The sequence below is a fragment of the Pleurodeles waltl genome, chromosome 5 (genome assembly GCF_031143425.1).
Source record: "Pleurodeles waltl isolate 20211129_DDA chromosome 5, aPleWal1.hap1.20221129, whole genome shotgun sequence".
Taxonomy (NCBI): domain Eukaryota; kingdom Metazoa; phylum Chordata; class Amphibia; order Caudata; family Salamandridae; genus Pleurodeles; species Pleurodeles waltl.
In genome coordinates, this window is record NC_090444.1 from 1,769,002,688 (window position 1) to 1,769,020,975 (window position 18,288).

An 18,288-nucleotide genomic window follows, 5' to 3' on the forward strand; every position below is an offset into this window, starting at 1 on the left:
TCCCCCATCTTGGAACCCCTGACAGGAAAAAGCAAGTTCATTCCTGGCACCCATGTGATGTACGTGTATTATGTTTTCTTGATCAACAATCTTCTATGATGGTGTATTAGCTGCTGATCACGTGACACCCCGAATCAATTGCACATCACCTGAAAACATGTGACGGTACCTACATCACATGTGCACATGCACAGCGGAAAGGTTCTGACACTTATTAACAAGTAAGAATGAATGTAAACTATAAAGGTAAAAGTCAAATACATTGCATTTCTACACAAACTTACCTTTTGCACCTCATGGTAATGCTCTAGTGCTAAAACCCATTGACACAACGAGCGGCAGGCGGTGGACACCATACCCACTTTATATGGATTAAAATCAGGGGTTTTTGAAAATCTTTTCAATTGCTGAAACACCTAAAATGGAAAGATACAGTTTATTTTCCAATGTACAAACATCTGTTTGGCTATAATTTTTAAGACCACAGGGCAAATGTAAGATGTCAACCAAAGTCATGAATCAAAAGGAAAATTATTGTGGTCAGCAGTCAAATTAGTATGAGTGTTCTGTAACGGGATCTGCTAGAGCACTAGAAGTCCAGAGCTTAAAGCAAAAACACAAAGGAATTGGTGTCAAAATACAAATTTCCCCATGCCATTCCCCAAGAACATGTAGTCTGAAATACTTCTGCCACCTGAAGTTACTAATGCCTGTGGTATATATAATTCTGTGAGAGACGTGGTGGAGTAAATACTGAGTCTTTTTCCAGCTCATCCACCACAAGTCCCTTAATGGTAAGACGAGAACAGGCAAAGGGGCTTATTTAGATTTGGGTGAATGGGATACTTCACCAAAACGTGGAGGATATCCCTTCTGCCCTATTACAAGTGTCAGCCTAAAATGCATTTGTGATAAGGCAGACGGGGCATCCATCACATTGAGAAGGAATATTACATCCGCCAACTTCTACATATGGGCCAAAGTCATCAGTCCTACTTTCCTACACAGTCCTGTTAGCGATGGCTACATTTTCGGCAGAACAATTTCTATTTTTTTATTCAAAGTTCACTTAAACCCTGAATCTAGGAGTGGTTGCAAGAGTATTTAGAAGTGGTGATTTTTCCGAAGCTTAAGAAATTCACAAATAATTCTTGGTTTATACTTTGAAATCTGCAGCTAAAACAGGATCCCAGGGTCAATTACATTTACACACACGTGAAGGTACAGGGTCCGTATCATGATCCTGTTTTGAGCACTGTATTGGAGCAGAAAGGGGTTGTGGATTTCTTTTTTGTGTCTTAAGAGCAGACTTTAACTCAACAACTCTCCATGTTAGTGCATCGGCTGCAGACAGAAGAACTTTCAAACCTCTGATTCATGATGGGACACTGGAGCAAGTGTGAAAGCCTTAAAGGCACAATGCCTGTTTTTAATGCTCTAGATGTGCAGCCTATGTGCTAGCATAGTTCTGCATTCCCTTTATTTTTCCTTTTATGGGATTTGTGACAGATATTTCCAGTTACGTGTTATATCTAGTGACAGTTTTCATATAATTTAAAATGTTTTTAAAATCAATCAATCAAACATCGGATTTGTAAAGCACACTAATCACCGGTGAGCGTATCCAGGCACTGTTGCTGCAGCATTAGTCTCAGTCGAACGGCCACGTCTTGAGACCTCTTCTGTATTCCAGAATGGAGGGAGATGCTCTTAGGTGGGGGGGGAGGCTATCCCAGGGCTTTTCTGCTAGGTAGGAGAAGGAGCCACCACCATAGGTGTAACAGCAAATTTGTGGTGTGATTGTGAGGGACAGCAAGGCGGCGTGAAGGAGTCTGGAGGAGTGGTGGAAGTTCAAGTGGTGGTTGAGGCAAGCTGGTCCTAGGTCATGCAGGGATTTATAAGCGAATGTCAGGAGCTTGAAGTGGCATCATTTGTGTACAGGGAGCCAAGTGAAGGTTTTTTAGGTGGGTAATGATGTGCATTCATTTCGGGAGGTCTAGGAAGAGTATGGCGGCTGAGTTCTGGATAAACTGAAGTCTTTTCGTGAGTCCAGTGGTGAGTCCAGCGTAGAGTGTGTTGCCGTAGTCTAGTCGGCTAGTTATTAGGGTATGTGTGAAGGTACTTCTGGTGTTGAAAGGCAGCCATTTGAAGATCTTGGGGAGCATTCAGAGGGTGAGGAAGCAGGAGGAGGAGACTGCGTGACCAGGTGCTTTATGCAGAGTTTGCTACCTATGATGATACCTAGGTTTATGGAGTGGTTTGTGGGTGTAGGGGTTGGGGGGTCCCAACTCGGCTGCCACCAGGAGTTGTCCCAAGGTGAGGTGGTGTTACAGAACAGCAGTACCTCCATTTTGTCAGTGTTGAGTTTGAGGCATCTGTCCTTCATTCATTTGCGATGCTGTTTGCGTAGTTCTAAAGGTTGGTTTTCTTCGTGGAGGGTGCGAGGATGAGCTGTGTGTCATCAGCATAGGAGATTATGTTGAGTCAGTGGTTTCTGACGATGTTGGCCGGGTGTTTATATAGGTGTTGAAGAGGGTGGGGGTGAGTAATGATACCAGGGGGATGCCACAGATGATATCCTTGGGCTTTGAGGTGAAGGGCGGGAGGTGGACTCTCCGAGTTCTGCCTGATAGAAAAGAGGCGATCCACTTAAGGGATTTTCCTCTGATTCCTGTTTTGTGGGGCCTTGCGAGCAGTGTGTGGTGGGAGACTGTGTCAAAGGCAGCAGAGAGGTCGAGGAGGATGAGGGCGGCAGAGTTTCCTTGGTCTAGGAGGTGTCGGATGTCATCTGTGGCTGCGATCAGGGCAGATTCCGTGGTGTGGTTAGTGCATTAGCCAGATTGTGAAGTGTTGTGCAGGAGGTTGTTTTCCTCTAAGAAGGTTGCGAGCTGTTGGTCAATGGCTTTTTCAAGTAATTTTGCTGGGAACTGGAGTAGGAAGATCGGCTGGTCATTTTTGAGTTTGGTGGGAACTAAAGAGTGTTTTTTGAGCAGGGACTTAACTCCTGCATGTTTCCAGGCTTCTGGGAAGGTAGCTGGGCTGATTGAGGAGTTGAGGATGTCGGTGAGTTTGCTGGTGATGCTGCTGATTTCTAGGTTGAACATGTGGTGAGGACAAGGGCTCTAGGGGATCCAGAGTGGATGGATTTCATGAGGACAGCGGTTTTCTGTGTAGTGAGATGTTTTCCATTGGTGATGGAACAATTAGTGGGGGGATCCGAGGAGCTCAGAAGATTGATGGTGTCAGCGATGGAGAGAAGGGGTGTGAAGTTTTTTTAGATGGTGGCTATTTTATTGTGAAATGCATCTGCAATGGAATAGCATAGGTACTGTGAAGGGGTGGTGCAGTTCTCTGATGCTGATGGGTTGGAAATTTCTTGGCAGATTTTTTAAAAGGTCTTTGCTGCGGTAGGAGCTGTTTTGTATACGGGTGACTAGGGCTTGTTTCCTGGTGTCGATGATGCGTTTGTGGTAATGAGTGAGCGTGATCTTGAAGGAGGATTGGTCAACGGGGTCCTTTCTGGAGCGCCGCCTTCTTTCAAGCTGTTTGCACCTGCGCTTGGTGGTTCTAATTTCTGGTGAATACCAGCTTTTTTGCTTTGAGTGGTTGTTGGATTTGCTCAGTTTGGGGGGGGGGGGGGGGGGCGAAGGTATCTGTGCTGTTTGAGATCCATGTAGAGAAGTTCCTGACTGCTGTGTCCATGTCTGTAGGAATGTCGGGGTGGTGAGTGTTGAGGGAGTCACACCATCGGGCTTCGGATATCTTGCCCCAGCTTTGATGGGAGGTGCGGGTGGCCTGGCTGAGTTGTCATGGTCAGCTGTGAAAGTGAAGTGTACGATGCAGTGGTCTGTTCAGGTGAGCGCTGAGGTATGGTCATAGGAGATTTTATTGCTAGAGGTGAAGAAGGGGTCCAGCATGTGTCCTGCGATGTGTGCGGGATCAGTGACAATTTGATTGAGTCCAATTATGTTCATGCTCTCCATGAGATTGGTGGTGTTGGTGTCCTTGGGGTCATTGAGGAGGACGTTCAGATCTCTGAGGAAGATGTAGTGTTCGGTGTCGATAGCTTGGATGGCGATGAGTTATGGGATGGTTTTGCAGAACGTTTGTCGTAGACCTGGGGTCTGTAAACGAGGGTTCCTTCGATGGAGGTTTTTCCATCTCGGTTGATCACGAAGTGGAGGTGTTCCATAATTGGAGCGTTGCTGAGACATACATGACTTTGGGACATTTCTAGCCTTTTTTTTAGGCAGCAAAGCATATCGGGCCATATGTACAAAAAGTAGGAAACTGCATTTCCTAATGTAAGAAAACTCACATATTTAAAATAGCGGTTCTTAGTGGATCGCAAATCGACCTGCCTTATGAATCATAATGCTGCAGGTTGCAGTTTGCATTCCATTAGGAATGATAGCCATAACAGGGATGGTGGCCTGTTGGGGTCAGCAGACCATGTCTGTGATTGGTTTTTCATACAGCAATCTATTTTTTTTCCTTTTTTTAATGCAGACTATTTTCTTTAAAGAATAATGGGATATGTATACCCCTTCCCATTGGTGAATGGTTACCACTACCTTTTAGTAGTTGCTAAAAAGTTAATGTTTTGCGATCGTAATTTGGTTGCAAAAAATTTATACATACTACTGTGATTGCATAGCTGAAAGGGACTCCTTAAACACCAAATTTACTGAATCGTAATGTGGCATTTGTACATTACACAAAGATGAGGAAATGTTAAAAACAAGAGAGCACATTATCGTATTATTCAAAATGAAACGTGCGTATGTGAACAGAGGAGAAGTGTCTTAATTGTCCCCAGGTGTGGGAATTTTTTGGACTAACAATCCCACAATGCCTAGTTTATATCAGGGTGACGAGTGAAAATATGGAGAGAGCAGACGAAACCACCTGGTAGAAGACATTCTGTTGAAACGCGTTGTGGTGTCTGTTGAACAGCTTTCTGTAAGTGAATAAATCAACTGCAATGATTTCAGTCTCCGGGAGTGCAGCGTCGTCTTTGATGGTTATATATATATATATATATATATATATATATATATATATATATATATATATATATAAATAAAACAACAGTGATTGACCGTATAAGCTGTGGCACACGCCACAATCTTGCCCAGTGCCTCCTCCTGGGGTGACCACCCCCATAATTAATTTTAAAGAAGAAAGGTAGGAAGTACTCACCAAAGGAATCAGTGATGCTTTATTTGAAATCACACAGCAACAGTGAAGAAGAAATTATGCGTTTCAACAAGGTGTCTTGATCACATACAAAATCTTCAATAATGTCTGGCCCTTATATATTGTCCTACTACTCTTTCCATTACGCAAGAAATGTATTCTGGTTAATTCAGTCCCTATATCCTCAGATTTCCTTACTTTTTAACTTAGCGGTAAACCCAGGAATCTGACATATTTTACCTTCTTCATTTGAATTGCTTCCCACTTCAATGTTTGCACTATTCATTGAACATGATTACACATAGGAATTCCTATTGGGTACCACAATGGACATTCTTAATGCAGTAAGTCCATCACATTCAAGCCTTCTGGTGGGCATACTTCAAAACGTGCTTGCTAATTGACAAGACAATAATTCATTCATCAATGAAAAAAATTTAAAATAAGACTACAACATATAAATTGAACAATAAACCACCCAATCTAGATTACAATTATCATTGCTACCCTATAGCATATAACCAATACAGTTTTAATGCAATCCTAAATATTGCTACATACGGTTAATAATCAACAGTCAATGTGTTTTTATACACTGTATCTCTCACAACTCTTCCACGATCTAGCCTCATCATTTCAAATAAATTAATAATCATCACATCAAGACTGGCACAACTTGGGGGTAGTTAATAGATGTATATGTAGTTCCTCATCCTGATTGTGACTAAACTGGAAATATTTCTACCATACTTAATAATGTATCTGGATTCCATTTGTCTTAATAGACGTATCCTGTATCCTCCCCATTATTGGTTTCTTCAGTAAGTCAATCCCACAATATTACAATGATGTCACATTGCCGTTATGTTTAGTTTTGAAATGTCTTGCCATGGGATAATTGACATAATTGTTCTTGATTGTCCTAAGATGTTCTAGAATTATTTTCTGTAATTGGCAAATTGTGCTTTCAATGTATAATTGATCACATAGGCATTTTAAGTGCTTTTACATATTACCCTTCGTCTCATTACATATGCTTTATTCTTGATGGAATACTCATCGGCTGAAACACCATGCTTGCAAGCTTTGCACTTTGTGCATTTCTAAAAGCCCTGACTTTCTTTTGATAACAACCAAGACTTGGCTTTTCCTTCATCCAGCTGCGGAAATAAATGACTGGTAGTCAATATCCTGGACAGTGAAAGTGCTCTCCTAAATGTCAATATGCTTTTTTGTCTCTTTCAAGAGAGGAACAATTCAGTGATTATGACTATTGATGGGGATCCCCTAAAAGAGAACAATGGGCTTTTGGAAGCAGCCAAAGGCATACTTGTAGACATACCTTCTCTGGTAAACTGTCCTTATCGAGATTAACCAATGTTTTCAGAAATCCTGAATCTCCAAGCAGAAGTTTTGCTGTTGCCCAATCTGGTTTCTTTTGCAGAAGGGTACACACTGCATTCATAACACTTAGCACAAGATTGGGAGGGTGAGTGTACACTCTAAGACATAAAAAATAAAGACCAGTTTAACAATTGATACCATTTACATGCCTGACACAAAGTCTTTAACCAGTCATATTTCAAAGGCAATATTTATATTTAAATGTTAGAGCCACAAGAAACCCAAACATAGGGATTGATTATGAGGCTGGCAGTCTTGAGACCGCCAGCCTCGCAGTGGCAGTCAGGAACGCCGATGCCACATTACGACCTTGGCGGTCAGACTGCCGGGGCACCGCCATCACCACTGGGATCAGTGATCCCGATGGGCAGAGAGTCGCAGAGGTCGGAATCAGCCAGGGCAGCGCTGCAAGCAGTGCCGCCCTGCTGATTACAACCTGGTTCCCTGCCAGCCTTTTCATAGCGGTATCATCGCCATGAAAAGGCTTGCAGAGAACAGGTGCAGGGGGCCAGAGGCAATGCAGGGGTCCCCCTGCCCAGCACAAACGCAATGCCCACTGTCTGCTGTGCTTGTGAGGGTGCTAGTGCCCCCCGTGGTGGCACCATTGCAGCCGCATCGATTATGAGCTGGGGACAATGCTGCCACCACTTTCCCGCTGAGCCGACAGGTGGAATCCTCCTTGGTTTACACCCATCAGCCCAGCGGGAAAGTCGTAATGGGCCTGGCTGGGGAGGTAGCCAGCATGGAGGCAACCTCTCCGTCTGAAGTTATGCGGACGCGTCTCCCCATCCACCGAACTCGTAATGAGGCCCATAGAATGTACATTTTAAATGTTCTACTGAGTTTGTTGGACAGCTGTTGCACATTTAATCAGAGTATGTTACACATTTGAAGAGGCTGCGAACAGGGTAGAAAATCATAATTAAGGCATTCCAGTAACTGCACAGTGCCCTAATTCCAGAATAATCTTGGCTAATAGAGGTTGATGTATGTCTCACCATGCTCTAAATGGGCTGGGCTTTGAGTCACAAGTTGAGTGCTAATGTGTAGTACAAAGAGATACAGTGGCATCCCTGGTGGAAAAGGTAAATATGCCAAGTATTATTTTCCCTTTCACAGGACCTTATTATCACCCCTCCTGAGAAGCAGATGGCTTTAGGGAAAAGTCAGAGACACATTTGTTTTGATGTGTTTATAGTGCTTGTCCATTTCCCGGGTGCAGTATGAAATTGTACTTAGGTGATGTGCCATATAATGGGAAGGGGCATTCAGGCACAACTGCACATCCAAAATGCATACATGGTATTCATGCACCTCCTCTTTCTTAAAATAAATGTGGGTTACCATCCAGATGCACACTAAAGCAGTATGATCACCTGTGCAGGGGCAAGTATAGCAGACACAAGGAAGAGGAGGGTGAACGCAGTGCTCTTTTCCAGTATGCCGATGGCTTCCCTGCTGCTCACGGAAGCAGGAGTCTTCTGAGCTATAAATGGTAGTAGAAGTCCCAGAGTGCATTCACCTTTGTGACAACCCCCTAGTCTCCCATTCAAAGGCCATGATGTAGTGTGCACATGTGTTATTACAGCCAGAACAGCCTCTAGAGCACTGACAGTGAGAAGTCCCAGCGTTTATCTGAATAGGGGATAGGAACAATTCATAAGGGTGTTTGCAGACTGTGATCATCTGCCATCATGGGGTATCCAAAGATCATAGGAACCCACCAAGGTACCCTTTAATGTGAGGGTGCAAAATGTAGACATTCTCTGCATGTTCTTAGGGAATCCTTTCCTTTGCGTAGTCATATGGGAAATTCATCACCTGACCATGAAGGGGAAGCAGTCAAAGGGTACAAGAGAGACAAAGAAAAGCTAAGCCGGAGACCTTGTAGTTAATGAGACATGGAGGATGATGAGGAACAATTGTAGGAGGGTGCAGAGAGGAAGACAAGGGACGTCATGAGAATGCTAAAGAGTTAATGAGGAAACATGCAGGATAGTGGTGTAGCGCACAATGATGGGGCCCCTCTATAGAGTGTGAAGAGAGCCCGCTAAGTCTCCCATACCTCACAGATATTCATTGGCCTTGGACTGAATGGGGTGGCCAGAAGCATTGGGGGACTAAGGAGTTGGGGTCCCTTGCATGTGGCTTGTGTTACACCCCTGATGCGGGATTAGGAAACATGCAGAGCTGAATGAGAGAAATGGGAGCAATACAAAGAGCTAAGGGAAGTTAGAGTGCTGGGGGTGCTGGGGCTTGAGGACTAATGGAGGAGCTATAGAACATACTGGGCTGAAGTGAAAGCATGGGACTGAGTGGGAGATCTATTGAGGAAACCAAAGGCAATGGAGCTGATAGAGACATAACGGTTAACATAAAGCCACAGGTGGCCTCAGAGGAGACATCTGAGTCATAGGAGAAATACTGGGGACTAGTGGAGCGATTATGGGGCTTGGACCATGGGGCATTTGGAGAAAACATAAAAGTAGACATGAGGAGTCATTGGGTTGGGCATTCTTCTGCAGCTACTAGGTGGGTATAAGGGGCTGATGTGGAGAAATGGGGACAGAACAGAAGATAGGAGGCACTTACACGAGACATGGAAGGGTGTCAGAAAGAACATAAGGGATGATGGCAAAATAAGGGTGGCAGAGAGAGAGGCTTGAGAGGACGAGGGTAAGCAAGCAGGGCTTACAATGATGCTGTCACAGAAAGAAGATGTCTCACAATAAACTCTCCCTCTGGATCTGCTAAGACCTGCAGTCCTGGAGGAGTACAGCATATCAAGGTACCTAAAGCAACCCTTCCCATGCGAGCTGTGGAAGGCAGTTGGGGATTAATGGCAGGGTTGAGCCAATGGTTGGTGGGCAAAGAATGGAGGCAATAAATGTTACTGAAACCATAATCCTCTGTCAGCTCTGAGCCCGCATAATTTTAAATTGTACGGAGCAGTCAGTCACCCTGGGCAATACATGTCTATTTTAACTTCTCACTATAGAGCATTGATGATTTGGCATTACATGGCACTTTCAATGTAGATAGTATTTGGGACTTGGTAGAACATTAATTGTCAGCTTCTATAACAACCATTTAATTATGAATATGTATCTTGCCTATTTATCTGGTGGTCTAGGGGCACTAATCATTTCTCTCTATGTGAGGACAATGTTAGTGACATGTAGGATGATAGTAGTTGTTTTAGTTTGCTTAGATCTGCTTGAGTTAGATTCTGAAATATTTTTCTTCATTCTACACCTGAAGAAGGCTTTCTATGCATGCATTCAATTAACATTCCTGTGGCTGTATCAGGGCCAAAGGTCATGCAATGTCATTTTCTGTGATGTCACTTTAGTCATGGGTCGGGAAATGTTGCGTCTTGTACTGCCACTGATAACCTCACTTGATTTAGGAGAAAGGCACTGGTTAGGTAGGTTGGAGGGAGATGAGGTAGTTGTTATAGGACTGGAGTCATATCCAAAAATACTGCAAACTGACTGAGTCTCTGATCTCTGTTTTTTTAGTACATGCTAAACCTTATTTCCTGAATTCTACAAACAAAACCAGTAGTTTTACGCATTGCCCAACAGGGTGTGCTATCTACAATGCATTTAATGTTTTAACTGTAATTTACTTTGACTGAAAAGTACAATAATTGTGCAGTACTTACACTACAGCACCTTATGAATTCCACTAGTTCAGAGTAATGCATTATTACTGCATTGCACAAACAATACTGCTGCATCACAGCCAAGAAAAATGTGCTGTTCTGATGTATGTGATTTAATGGTAAATGAAATCTGAGAAACCTCATTGGAGGAAACCAAACCATTGAAAAACAATATTAATGAAAGAACTTTTCAAAGAAATACAAATAAATTGAAAATTAAAGGAAACATATTACAGAAAAGATCATTTTAAGAAAAAAACAAAAATCACATTAATCTTGGGTGGGATTTAAGGATAGTAAGGGGTTTTTGGTTTCAGAGATGGTTGCTATTTAGGGGTGATGAGGGTTTCTTATGGGACAGGCATGGGAAGGGAGATTGGGTTCAGGGATAGGTGAAGTTTGGGGATGCAGAGGGAAATTTTAGGGATCAGGAATAGGAGAGTTTAGGGCGGGTGAGGGGCTTTTAGGGTTCACAGACGGGAAGAGTTTAGAAGTGGTGACTTACTTTTGGGGCTTGGAGATGGATGAAGTATAAGGATGTTTGAGGTTTTTAGGGTTCGTGTATGGGCAGAGTTTAGAGCTGCTTATGTTTTTAACAGTCAGTGATGGGTAGAATTTAGGGATAGATAATTGATTTTAGGCTTCAGGAATGGGTGGAGTTTAGGGGTGCTAAAGGTGGCAGAGGTAATGGATGAGTAGATTGTAGATGTAAAAAGGATTTATAGAGCTCAGGAATAGATGGAGTTTATGGGTGTTAAAGAGTTTTTAGATTTTAGGGATGAAAGGTGTTTTGGTGGTTAGGGCTTTTCCTAGGGTTCAGGGATAGGATGAATTTAGGGGTGGTGAGGGAGTTGAAGGGTTCAAGGATGGGCGTGAAAAGAGATTTAAGGGCACAGTAATTGGTGGAGTTTAGTAGTGAGTGGTTTTAGGGTTCAGGGATAAATGGAGTTTAGGAGTCAGTAATATGTGTAGTTTATGTGTAGGGTGGGCTTTCAGGATTCAGAGAGAGGTGGAGTGTAGCAGTCAGCGATGGTTGGAATTTAGGCCTGAGAAGGTGTTTTTAGGGGGCAGGGATGGATGGTGTTTAGGTGTTCTGAGGGGGTCAAGGATGGTGGTGTTTAGGTGTGGTGTGGTGTGGAGTCAGAGATTCTAAAGCACCCAAGGCAATTGCTTGACAAATTAAAACACATAAGTCCAAAATAATGTTCCCTGAAGTAAAGCACCAAAATAAATATTTCCAACAAAAATGTTTCTGAAAAGAAGACCCGCAACCATTGGATTTACACCTTAAAAATTAAACATGCAAAAGTCACGTTTTGAAAAAACAAAAAACACATTCTTTGAATTGGTTTCAATAATTTTGTAAGTGCCATTCATCCTGCAAATTTCCATTAAACAGTTTAGGTAAAATGATCTCCCAGTAATGCTATTCCATAAAATCATCTTTCTATGAAATCACTCAAAAACGGAAACTCTGCAAAAATAACACAAAGAAACAAAATATCCTTAAATTATCATCCTTTATGGATTCATTCCGAGCTGGACGCGTAAATGGAAAGAACTTTTTGTGCAATGTTTTCAAAGTGGTCATTCGTAATTTTTGCTTGACAATTTAATCTTCTCCAGGTCCTACCTTCAGGAAATTCTGCAGTGTAAAAGTAATACCATGCAAAAAATAGTTGCAAAAAATCTGCACATTCACAGAAAATCCAATAATCAGGCACAAATACTGAATTGCCCAAGCGGTATTTCCACTGTTGTGTTTTTGCACCCCAATAGTTGACAAACACTGAATGAGGATGTATGCGTACAAAAAGAAATCCAAGTAAATTAAAGGGTGGTAACATAATTACCTCAACTGCAGTATGACCACAGATTTACTGGGCAACTGTAAATGAGGGCGTTTATATGTTACTTTTCATTAGTTCAAGCCAATTAAGATGTTATTGTGTGATTGATTGAAACATGAACACTGACAGAAGATGGTCAAAATGCATGTTTGCTTCTTAGCAAACTTGTCACTTTCTGAAGCATACTGCTGACATAGAGCCCAACAAATTACAATTATTTTTGGAAGGACCCCACAGTTCTAGGTGGCAAGGGCTGCCTTACCTGATCTCAGAGATGTCTGCTTTATGGAGTGAGCCCAGGGCAGACACTGCCTGCTGCAGAACTGGCAGCACATCATCCAGCTCCTTCATGGCTTGCTGCATCACAATCAGAAGACATTATTATTTCATGGTTAAGTACTGGAAGCTTCCAAAAATATAAAGAAAACCTTTCACCAATCACCACAAAAAATAGCAGCAATATAAACCAATATGCTATACATCTTTTTTAACAGAGTGTATATAATTTGTATATGCAGATGCACAGAAAGTAATATGCTATTATGAGGAATTGGGATACTGGTTGCAGTGGCGGGGGCGTAGTCTGGTCATTACATTTGTGGTGGGGGTATAACTTCAGATTTTGCAAGAATCAGGCAGGTATATAATGCTAAAATATATCATACAACTAGAAGGGTGCAAAAGAGGGGCTCAAAAGGGAGACGAATGCGGATTGGGAGGGGTACTAAGTGAGAGAAAACACTATGGGCCTCATTACGAGTTTGGCGGGCGTGACGAATATCCCGTCCGCCGTATTACAAGTTCCATAGGATATAATGGAACTTGCAATATGCTGGACGGGATATCTGTCACATTTGTGACGGAGTAACCCCCTCTGCCAAACTTGTAATGGGGACCCATATTTTGTGAACTAACTTAATTATTGAAGGCTTTTAAAGCAGAGAGAGGGAGAGAGTGCGTGCGTTTTTGTCTGTTTATGTAAACAATGTAGGTGAAATCTGACAGACACCTTGCCATACTTGACTGAAAGCACCTCTATTTACCAGAAAATACATGTATTACTTGGGTGTAATGCCCCAAACACCCACCTGAAGCTACAACCCTGTGAAGGGGGTGAGTACCTACCTCAAACAAAAACCGCACTCCTTGTCAGGGTGAATCACTAAAGTCACTAAATTAACCTGTGCTCAACCCCCAGTGGCTGCGGCACAGATGAGGCAGGCTTAACTCAGAGGTGAATGTGTAAAGTATTTATGCAGTACTCAAACAGTAATAAAGTTAAAACACCACACAGGAAAAACCCTAATCTAATTTAAAAAATAGAATACATTTTGCTAAATAACATGATATCAGAAAGATCAAAATCCAATCAGTAGAACAGGAGTTACATATTTCTAAAGTTTTAGCTTAAAAGTGGCACCAACAAGCGTTGAGCGCCAACCATGGTCATCAGGTTGCCCTTAACAAGCACAAAGGTAAGTTTTAAGGCTGTCAGTGATGGAGCGTGGGTCAGATACAAGGACCAGGTTTGTTCCGGTGGGAAAGTTAACTCACGTTGGCGGCAACCTTCAGTGAGACTATGCAGTGGGCTCAACGTCTGCAAACCCCAGCATTAGAGTGGAGCCCCGGAGGAATCATTTAGTTTTATTGGAAAAGGCTCAGGTGGGAGAAGTTCAAGTTTATTTGCTCCAGAGGCCTTTGGCATCGATTGGGTCTTCCTCATAGGCAGTGTTGAGGGAGCTCAGGGATGGAGTCGCTGTGACCTCAGCAGTGACTGATTCTAAAATCGAGTGGAGAACATAGCAGGAGCTTTGGCAAAGTCAGGCCCAGCCGCAATGTATCCTTGTTGGATCAGCTGGAAAGATTTGTCCCACTATCCTGATGCTTCTCCAGGGACATGGTTCACAGAAAACTTTTAAGCCCCAGGTTTTTAGAAAGAGTATGCTCTGACACCAGCCAAGATTCCCAGTCCCTTCGGGACAGCACTTGGGGGTTATAACTCCCTCCAACAGAGGCCAGCAGCAGGATCCCGGGCAGGTCCAGTTGGAACCAGGCAAATGGTAATGCAGGGATTAAGCCACTTGAAGCTTGTTGCGTCACTGTAGCTCAAACAGGACTTGGAAGCACTTCTGGGGTCCTCGGTACAAGTGAAGCAGGTGCAGTCTTCTCAGGTCTTCAGACAGCAGGGCAATGAATCTTCTTCTCCAACAGTGTAATGAGGAAGGTACAGTGGGTGCCACATTTATGCTCAGTGCAAACCTAGCCACGCCCGAACTAATGGGGCAAAAGGTAAATGGGGTGACATTACCCACTTTTGCATTACTTTCTGTAGGTTTTACTTCAAATAATCCCACAGTGCCCAAAACTAACATGGCATAACCTTTCTTGCCCCATGCATAGCTCCTGTGCTCATCCCAAATGTGTGGCCAGGGAAATGAGCAACCCCTTCCCTGTAGTCACTCCAAACCAGTTCCTGGGGCAGCTCCTCTCCTCTCCCACTGTTCCTGGTGTCTACCATTTTTCTCCTGTACCTGCCTAATTTTCTCCTAAGAATTCTATAAATGTAAGCAAACAGACCACAACATCCTCAATACAATTCAGTAATGTTAGTATTAGAGACAGGTATTTTTCCACCCTAGAATGAATTGTATATGACTTAGCATTTCCTCTCAAGACAACAATTCCTTTTTCACAACTCCCACTCACATGATGGGGTGTACATCTTACTAATTTACAATTCCAAAATAGGTTAAATGTGTGGCTTATCTCCTCTAATCTCTGCTAGGGCAGGGGCCACTTCACTCAAAAGATAAGGGCCTGATTAGAATATGAACGGTCAGACCAGCTGATGGCCAATGCCGTGGGGAGGACCCCACCATCATTCCGGTGGCACCCTCCTCCCCCACCCTATTACAATGTTCCCGCCGAGCTGACCGGCAGGAACATTGTAATGGAGCGTTCTCGTTGGTCAGTCCGTTGGGAACAGTGCTACAGTACAGGACTCTGCTCCCTTTGTGAGCAGAGTCCTATACCGTACCACAGGGGGGGCCGACCAGCACCCTTGGAATGCGCACTGTATGTAAAGCAGACAGTGTGCATTCCAAAGGTGCTGGGCAGGGGAGGTCCTGCACTGCCCAAGCCATGGTCATGGGCCCTGTGGCCCCCTGGCACTGGCTTTCTGCCAGCCTTTTCATGGCAGGTCCCCACCATGAAAAGCCTGATGGAAAGTGGGGTTGTAATCAGCCAGACAGCACTGAGGTCAGCGCCGCCCGTGGTTGGTTACAAGCCTGACCGCCGTCACCCGGTTGGGATCTTTGATCCTGGCGGGGACGGCGGCCTCCAGGCGGGTCCACCTGCCAAAGTTGTAATTGGGCGGTCGGACCGCCTGGAGTGCAGCGGTCCAACTGTCAATGTGAGTGTTGCGTCATCAGCCCTATAACACAGGCATAGAGACATACAGAAATGGACAAGAGATTAGCATGATCCCAGAAGAAAGGGAAATAAGACTATTATAAATGGAAACTTTTATTTGGTTTGGGAGGGTGTCCTCGAGTAAGTTCTTTCTGTGTTTGTTTTCTGGGTGTATTCAATTTCTTCATTTTGTAATTTATTTTGTTTAAATGCACACACTTGGTGCCTTCCCATTTAGACTTCTGCTTTGATTTTAGAAATGAGTAACCAGCTGGGAACCATTGAATGATTCTGAATGAAGCGGACCTGGAGGGAATATTAAAATAGGTGTGGAACTATTCTTAGGCATTGACTTTGCTCCAATGGGCGACAGCAGGTATTATTGAGAACTCTTGTACTGTAGTGTTAGCATCTCAAATGAGATATGGAATGCAGCAAAAATTGTGCTGTGCTACATGACTTGTCAATTTTTGCTAGCATGTAATTTGGACATTACATTGCAAGATGGTATTTACATGTTTAGTTTACACAAACACACACACACACCAACACACACACACTCTCTCTCTCTCCCATATGACGGTATGTTGTTCACCTCAGCATATTCCTGCACAGTGTTGGTTTCCTCGGTCATAATTTCCTCATCTTGTTTAACAATAGCTCGAACCTGCTCCACCACCAGTGAATCTCTTTTAAGTTTCATCATTAACTCTTCTATGTCCTAGTTAAGGAAAGGATAATTGATTTAGCTTAGACAATTAAAATAACATTTAAATCCTGCATTTTAAGTGTAACATGTTACAGCAAAAAGAAAACACAAAACCTAATTATGTGTTTGATACACATGTGGTAACTATTGTTTTAGGAAAAGAGATGATTTGTGATTAAAGAATTAGAAAAGAATAGTTAAAGGAAATTGAGTGGTTAAAGTTATGGATATATTTAAAAGCAATGTAAACAAAAGAGACACTTCTCCATCTCTCTGGTGGACCCACCACAGTAGGCAGCACTGCTCTACAGCCTGAAATCATATTTGACCTTTAGAACTGATTCAATATGACATCTTCTCTATTCCATTAAATGTAATTAGTGCTATCATTGTAGAGGTAAGCTATCATTTACCTTGCACAGAAGATACAAAATGTACAGATTAAGCGAAACACACCAGATTAAACTGCTCTCATGTATACAGCTAAAAGGAAGAGAACATATACAGATTATTAAAAAGGTTGGAGGGCAACAGCTTTTCGTGTTTAAAATTGTGATTTACATATTACTTTGGGGGATCTTACTTCTCTTATGGCCTCTCACGCTTCACATGCATGCTCCTTTAACCAAATAGCCTTGGCTAGTAAATAAGGGAGTGCATACATCATGTTTCCGAAGAAGTTATAGACGTCTTTTTTCTTACAGCTGTATACTTTTTCGGTTACTTGTTACCCATTTAATTATATCAGATGATCAGGCAAAGGATGTACCACCCATCAACTATTAGTGCAAACAGACTTTTTCAAAATGGCATTCTGAAACACAATGATGCTCATTTGCTCATTCGCCTCAGCATATATATCTGATCTTTCTTACTCACTTTCTGTATCTAAAACCAGCATGGTAGTAGACCACAACTTTGTATCTAACGGTGAAGGGTTTGCCTTGAGTATCATCCTTTAAATCATATTTGTACATTTATAAAACAGGTTTATTGAATCCCCTACACAAACTGTTCAATATCTGAACTATTTTTTTCCTTCATTGAATAGTTGGCTTATTCTATTCTGTCTTTTCCCTCATATCGCTAGCTCACCGAAAACATTCTGAAGGGGACACATTAAAAAAATAAAGCCACTGAATAATCACTGCCCCCTTGTTCAAACTCTTCTGAAACCCTTGGGTGGGCAATTGAATACTATCAGGCACTCTATCCCACAGTTGCAGACTACATCAAAGACTGCCTACTTCTATAACCTCCAGGAGTCATAGCTTTCTTCCATACACAGGAATCCCACATAGGACTGTCTTGTAATCATTGTAATCACTCAAAGGAATGTTGAAAGTGGAACAACAACTGAGACAAACTTCTTAACTGTAGAGGACAATTTTATTAGTGACCTTGGATCAGTCAATGATGCCCCTCAGGATCCTTATGCAACAATCACCCATTCTTTGGCATTTATATCGGGCAAGGTGCTATTTTGTTACTGACTAGCTCTACAGAAGCAATGCTAGACTATACGTGGTAGTGTAATATATTGTGCAGGTCAAGAACACAGAATCAGAGCACTGCCTCTGCACTGAGAGTACCACAGCTTTTGGCCAGAGGGGATGTGAGATGCTTTGAAATCAGACAAATTGTGGAAAAGATGCTGAGTGAGACAAAATACAGTACTCTACCTAATAAAAGGTTTAATGACCAATGATCTACCTTCCCAAAATACCAACCTGACTGTTGAGTTTACACTAAAGTAGAATTTAGTACACTGTGAATTATGTAATTGTTTGATAGCGAAACACAACTGAGGATGATTTGTCACAATTTCATCAAAATGTTCGCTTTTCTTTCGTTCTCTTTGCTGCAAAGGAAACATTTTGTAAATAGGGCCAGCCTTTTCAATTCTGTGTTGCCATATGAACTTTGAAAGGAAGTGCAACTCTGCGCTTGTGAAGAGCTTTGACCTAGTTTATTAGAGACTGAGGGCCCAATTTTGAGTTTGGTGGATGGGAAAGCCCGTCCGCCAAACTCTGGTCAGGGTGGTCACC

The 18,288-nt window shown here is 42.7% G+C and overlaps 1 protein-coding gene across 1 annotated transcript in view; it reads right to left on the minus strand.

Annotated features, from left to right (window-relative positions):
• Nucleotides 1-18,288, minus strand: part of DNAH14 (dynein axonemal heavy chain 14) — a 923,784-nt gene that overhangs the window by 212,417 nt on the left and 693,079 nt on the right. The window contains exons 60-63 of the mRNA XM_069236199.1: nt 16,127-16,252; nt 12,383-12,477; nt 6,542-6,701; nt 285-416 (exon numbers count right to left, since the gene is read on the minus strand). Of these exons, the coding sequence (XP_069092300.1) occupies nt 285-416; nt 6,542-6,701; nt 12,383-12,477; nt 16,127-16,252 (513 nt within the window). The remainder of the gene's footprint in view (nt 1-284; nt 417-6,541; nt 6,702-12,382; nt 12,478-16,126; nt 16,253-18,288) is intronic.